At 30.7% G+C, this 7,056-nt stretch overlaps 1 protein-coding gene across 1 annotated transcript in view; it reads left to right on the top strand.

Moving 5' to 3' along the window:
- Window positions 1–3,901, top strand: part of LOC147471929 (uncharacterized) — a 6,720-nt gene extending 2,819 nt beyond the window's left edge. Inside the window, exons 3-6 of the mRNA XM_086535782.1 lie at window positions 2,128–2,139; window positions 2,629–2,710; window positions 3,331–3,538; window positions 3,869–3,901. Of these exons, the coding sequence (XP_086391908.1) occupies window positions 2,128–2,139; window positions 2,629–2,710; window positions 3,331–3,538; window positions 3,869–3,901 (335 nt within the window). The remainder of the gene's footprint in view (window positions 1–2,127; window positions 2,140–2,628; window positions 2,711–3,330; window positions 3,539–3,868) is intronic.
- Window positions 3,902–7,056: the final 3,155 nt, after the last annotated feature.

Genomic DNA, 7,056 nt, shown 5'->3' with positions numbered 1-7,056 from the left:
AAGCACGCAAACATATACACAGCTACATCCCTCAAAAATGTACAAACACATAAACATAAAACACGACACGACAACACAACACAACACAACACAACACAACACAACACAACACAACACAACACAACACAACACAACACAACACAACACAACACAACACAACACAACACAACACAACACAACACAACACAACACAACACAACACAACACAACACAAACACAAACACAACACAACACAACACAACACAACACAACACAACACAACACAAACACAAACACATATATATATTATATATGAATATATATATATATATTATATATATATATATATTTTATATATATATATATATATATATATATATATATATATATATATATATAATATATATATATATATGTATATATATAATATATATATATATATATATATATATATATACATACATACATATATATATGTATATACATTTATATACATATATATATATATATATATATATATATATATATATATATATATATATATATATATATATATATATATTCATTTGAGTTATTTACTCGGCGAGAAATCCCTTCTCCCTTACCTGGACCGAGAGACCGCGGGAAGAGAAGTAAAATAAGATTATTTTCTCATTTTCTGACGATAAAACGATTTTTATGGACACACTTCGGGCCATAAAGGGAGGGCAGTAAAGGATATCTATTACGAAACACACGCGCGCGAACGCGAGCACGCACAAACATACAAAAATATACGTGCGTGCCCGCATACATCCACACGCATATGTTAAGTAAACGCACGCTCGCGCGCGCACTCACACATATACATTTATTATGAACAAAAATGTCATATAAAACTCGCAGTCACACACACATATCATATCTATCAATCTATTGTAATCTATTTTATCTATCTACCTACGTATGTTGACAGCTGACCCAGGCCACTTTGAGTCAGCTGTAGTTCCGTACTCCAAAGTTGGGTTAGCTGTAATTCATGAACCTAAAGTCTGAAATAAAACACACGGACAGACACAGATTAGGTCATAAATAAGTATTATGTCTGCATACTTCGCACGACAAGAACAATGAGGCTTTTTCAGTTTAATGCTGCTGAGTGTCATCCACAGATCAATTGAGCTGTGTTAATTCGCATTGCTGCTTATAATTAAAAATATCTGCCACAAAATAATTATACATTGTCCTATTCATTCACTATTTTAAAGAGTATATTTGTTAATCTAAATGTTTGTGTATCTGTATGCATCTTAATTTTCGAAGAGGATATAAATCACAGAAAACCCTCAGGCGGTTAATGCAGAAATGATGAAGACAATTTTTCATCTTCCAACGACAGAAAGAAATCATTTGCATATTCTTCAATGGGCGACGAAAGGATGAGATAACAGCAATGAAAGGCCTGATCAAGGAGAGGATTAATGGTAGAAATAAGTGACTCATTTATGAAAACAGAAGTGATATGAATGTATAGTGAATGAATATGAATGGTATAAGATTCATGTGTTTTATAGAGTATCTGTTTATAAAAAGTATTAATAACACTCATTCTATTCCATGTGGCTTTCACATAAATAGACGTCTTACTCTATACTGTAACCACACTGTATGATTTATAAAAGAAATTATGCTTATTGTTTATGCTTTTGTTATCATCACCACTAATTTTATTGATATTTCAATTATACTAATTATTGTTTTTGTCATTACATTACTATTTTTATTGTTATCGGCAATACCATTACCATTAGTACTATGTTTATTACTATTATTGTTATTATTATTATCAGTATAATTGTTATTATTATCATCACTAATATTATCATAAGTATCTTCGTCAGTATCATTAATATTATTATCATCATTATCAAAATCATAATCATTATGATGATTATTATTTTTATCACCACCATTACTAAAATTGCTATTATTACTCTTTTATCATCATCATAATAATAATGACTATCATTACATATCATGATCATTATTGCCACACTATGCAAGGCTTATGAATACAAAATAGCAAACAGAGAGATAATTGGAGAAACTGAACTCAATATAACATCCGGTTACATCATTATTCAGCATGACCTTTGTTTTCTATTCCAGTGTTGCCAAAAGGTGAGTTACATTATTGCAATGAAGAGAGCAGGTGATGTATCGCCTATTACAACTAATGAGCCTAGCTTTGCATGATTTATCACTTCCAAATGTTTAAATAGAGAGGAAATATTGAATTGTAAATTCGTTATGTTATATTCATTTATACATTAATGATTCGTATATATTAAAAAAAAATAATCATTACCATTACCATCTATTTTACGTATTTCCACATTTCAAAGCCCCAGGGGATAGAAAATGGAAGACATGAATGACTGAAATGAATAACTCAAATCCTGGTATCTATCTCGAATCCTTTGAATTTAAAAACATCTATATAAAGCATCTGAGGCACCAGCCACAAACAGTTCAACGTGTGCCTGCGGTCAGTATAGCGACACGATTGGCTCTCGCGAGGACCAATCATCGACGAGATAAGAAATACCGAGCGACCTGGGCAAAGATTATTTATAGCTATGTACAATTACTTACTATATTGATTTTCAGGAATACCCATAGACTTGCCAACCTATTTATCACTGGAGGAGATAAGGGTAACATCTGACAATTGCGAAGGTCAACTGGCCAGGTAAGAAAATGATATACATTCATAATTGAATACATGTGCATATATTGACATAAAAGGTTATTACTATGATTTTTAAGATAAAACATTGTTGAAAATGTTGTATGTTTTATGTTTCCAAACAAAATTATTTGTGAGCGTACATGTAATTTAAATTAGATTGAGAGGATAATAATATTGATATTGCCATTGTTATTACTTACATTATTATTATAGTTATCATAAATTTTATATACGAAATTCTTTTACGCAATTAGTTTAATTTGAACATGGCAAATGAGGTAGATAAAGAAATGAATATATAAAATATATTTCTAGATTTGAAAATTACATATCACACCTGGCCATTTAATTATTTGCCATTTCTTCCCCCTCACTGTTTCACACACAGAGACAGATAAGCAAACATTGTCCTTTCAAATTGAAGATATATGAACTAGGCGTATTAAGCAATATATTAGTTTCTTCATAAGATGTCCTTTCCTCCTGTTTATTATTTTCCACAAATAGAGTTAACAAATTTCATGCTACCCGTTATTTTCTTCAAAACCAAGTGGAAATCATGACCTTTAAAAAAAATTGCAGAAAAAAAAAACAGAGCTAAAAGAAATTGTACATCAAAGGTACAGAAAAAGAGTCAAAAAACTACTAAAGAAAGTTGATGTGTTAAGGCAAGGTGCACTGATTAACAAAAGTAAAGCTTTACCATCCGAGATAATAAATAATGCATCAAAGTACTTGAACAGCTATGCTCTATTTTTTCAAGGCTCAGTTACAATATTCAGGTATTACAAAAAAAAAAAAAAAAAAAAAAAAAAGCCAGGCGGTACTGTAATGGATGGAATTCACATACATTTAATATGCTGAACAAAAAAATATGAAAAGTGGAAGGCCAAAGATCTAGTCTCTGGCGTAGTCTTTGATGCAATTTCCAGGTCTTTAATATAATATTGACTATAGTGGTGATAAAGTTTATGTTTTTTGTTTTTTTTATAATATACATCTCTTAAAAAGTACCAGAAATTATTTATCTAAACATAACTTAGAAATAAATGGCAATTTCATAAAATGGCAGTATATATAAGATTTTAAGATAATATAATGGATATTCGCTTAGCACCTAAATTATGTGACAAACACATATGCCCAAACTATTTTCAGAAAATGCGGGTGTCTTGCAGCCCAGGTATTTAGCAGGAAGTGTTTCTGCTGGGATTTTTACACATGCAAGTTAGGAGCATTACCAGTGAAGGCTATTCATGCTGCTAACTTTTTGACATCTTTGATAGTAACAAAGTCTACCATTATAAAACTTTTAAAAGGGCCATAAACCTAAACAATGCACTACATAGTGCTCTAAACAACTTTAAATCTTGGATAAAATCTTAGTCTTTTGTTGGGGGAAAACAAGCTTTGCCAAATTCATATGGTTGGTGTTTGAAACAAATATAACCTATAATGTAGAGACAACATATGAGAAACATTATACAATTAATGGATTTGCAAAATGAAGATTAACAAAATCATTAAAATTATTTAACTGTTCCTGGATCAAGCAAAGATTTACATCAATCTATTTATATAAACTTAGAATCTAGACTTAACGAAGAGTCATCACAAATAAAAGACAATACCATATCATACATAGCAGGTTATGTATGTAGAACTCCCCTGAAGAGTCATAAATGTGATGACTGCAGGGAAGAGATGAAGGTAATTGCCTCAGATGATACTCGATATTTTGACACATATGTACATGAATAAGATAAAGAGGGTAATTAATATTTATCTTATCCAAGTAAACCTGTTTTTGGCACTATAAAAGATTGTGAAATGTTTTTCAATGCTAATGTAAAACCAAATTTATACAGGGGGTAATGTTTTAGAGCCCTTTATAATGGGTCTGTTAGAAGTAAGAGTGCAAAATTTAGCTCTCTGTAAAGAAGTACAAAAATATTATAGATATTTACACTAATTGATAAATAAGAAACTATTTAAAAACGTGTCATATATCAAGACTACATTCTTTTCAGATAGATACCAGAGTGATGGTTCTGGTATGTACTTTTTTTCCATTGCAGCGTTTGTTTCATTGTGCATGATCCATGTTCGTTTTTTTCTTTTATTTATTTTATGATTTATTTAATTAAGTTCTCTTGGTTTAATGTTTATTTTGTGCATGTCTCTTTCAGTGTAAATGTACCATATGTGCATATTAATTCATGTGTCATCGCCTGGTGTTTTTCTCTTTCCCTGGCTTTTAGTGAACTATTTAATTTCCCCTACTATATGATCGTCTCTAATTATCGTGGTTAATGCTGTCCACGATTGGTTGTTAGGGTTGTTCAAATCACCAACTATTAACTTCTAATTACTTGTTGCAAGTCACTCTACAATTGGGTGTCTCAGTTGTATATATATATATATATATATATATATATATATATATATATATATATATATATATATATATATATTTTTTTTTTTTTTTTTTTTTTTTTTTTTTTTTTTTTTTTTTTTTTTTTTCCTTATTCTAAAAGTGCTGTCTCATTAGCACATTTCCGTCTATTTTCTGTAAAATTGTCTTTTTTTATAGCAAATTGTCGTTTTCTAGTCAGGGGTATTTCCGAGTTTCCAACGTTGAAACATTTCCGCCGTCTTCTTTAGCCAAGCGTACTCAAATCAAGGAATATATTAAAAAAAAAAAAAATGTATTTTAATTTGTTCAATATCATTAATTATAATCCAATTTGATTTAATTATTTTTCTTATAAATATTATTAAATTGACACATTGAAATATGCAAATCTAAATTTTATTTTCATTAATTAAATTTATTTTAAGTGCTTGATTTCATTGTTAACATTCGTCAGCTGCAGAGCTTAGAAACACCATAGACTGTAGGGTATTTCAATAATTGGTGATTTTTGAAAAATCCTTCAAATTCACGGAGACTGTTCAGAAGTAGGCGCCATTTATTTTTTCTTGACTAGTGATACCATTTTTATTTGTGTTTATCAATATTTACCTATTGCACTTTTTAATCAAAGATACGAAAAATACGATTAAATAATTAGTTTAGTCTGGGGTGAAATTACCCGTTTTCTATATTTTCTTCGTCATTTTAGCAGTAATTACTTAGCGATGTATTCATATTATGTTGATTTATTCAATCGTGTATAGTATAATTTTAACTTTTAAGAGTATCTTTTCTATAATTAATCATAATAAAACACATTGTGAAAGTATATTACAAATTAGAAACGTATCTTTTATTGGCAATTACCCTATCCACATTTCCTTTCAATCTCTTCCGCAATTACCGTATATTTGATATAGAGACAAGGGTATTGAAGTCCCAGGACCGCCTCATGTCTCCAATCAGTCCTTCACAATGCTGATTATGGTCGGGAATTAGTACACTCTTAGCCTCCCATACAGAGTGGTTACCTTGGCCATAGAGATGGCATACCTTATTCATATCTTCCCGTATATGATAGAACAAAGGGGAACTAAACACTCTTTCCGAAAAACCTGGGACATTCACAAACTTTTCTGTGCTGAGGTTCCATAACTTCTCATAGGAAAAATTACACCAAATTCGATCCTTCAGGTTTGGCTGGTTTGTATATCCAGCTTTTTCCGATTCCATTTTCAGCATACCAAATACTCATGTATGCTGTCACCATCGTGAGAGAGTGGCATGAAAATGACATCTGTGTTATGCAGATATCTACTGATGGATGCAAAGTAGGATTTGTCAAACCCTAATCTGATCCCTACTTCTGAACACATTTGAGATGCCCCAAATGCTGCCTGAAATATTGTCGGCTCTGTACTAATGACAGCTTTTCGCCAGCAAAAGAAATGGATCTTAGAGAACTCGAAGATACCTTTGATAACAGTAGGGTTCTTTTGCAATGTCCCCAAGCATCTAATCAAATTGTCTTTCAAGCCAACTTTGGTCCTGGATGGCAAATCATCATTTTCAATACTTCATAATTTATCAAGTACAACATCAAGTGATATACAAACATGTAATGATGAACACATATAACCTAACCACCTAACACCAACTGGCACAAATATCCTAGGCAATATTATGTTTTTTAAATTCTTTTAAGGACTCAAGACAAAATAATTTTGCATGTCTGTTCAGTAGTTCATGATTGGTTACCCGTCAAAAGCATTAAAGTTAATTGGCCACTGAAAACGGACCTTATCATTTATATCCTTATAAAAATCAATCACTTCAATTAATTCCCTGAGGTTATGACATGCTTTTATTCATATTGGTTATCTTCAATGAAGCTAGAGTGTCATCTCTTTTACCAATAGTTGCCTGCCTT

This window comes from Penaeus japonicus, unplaced genomic scaffold, assembly GCF_977035675.1.
Source record: "Penaeus japonicus unplaced genomic scaffold, GWHDUDI00000001_assembly GWHDUDI00000004, whole genome shotgun sequence".
NCBI lineage: Eukaryota > Metazoa > Arthropoda > Malacostraca > Decapoda > Penaeidae > Penaeus > Penaeus japonicus.
The sequence above is the reverse complement of the archived record's forward strand: the minus strand, read 5'-3'. Positions and strand labels throughout refer to the sequence as shown.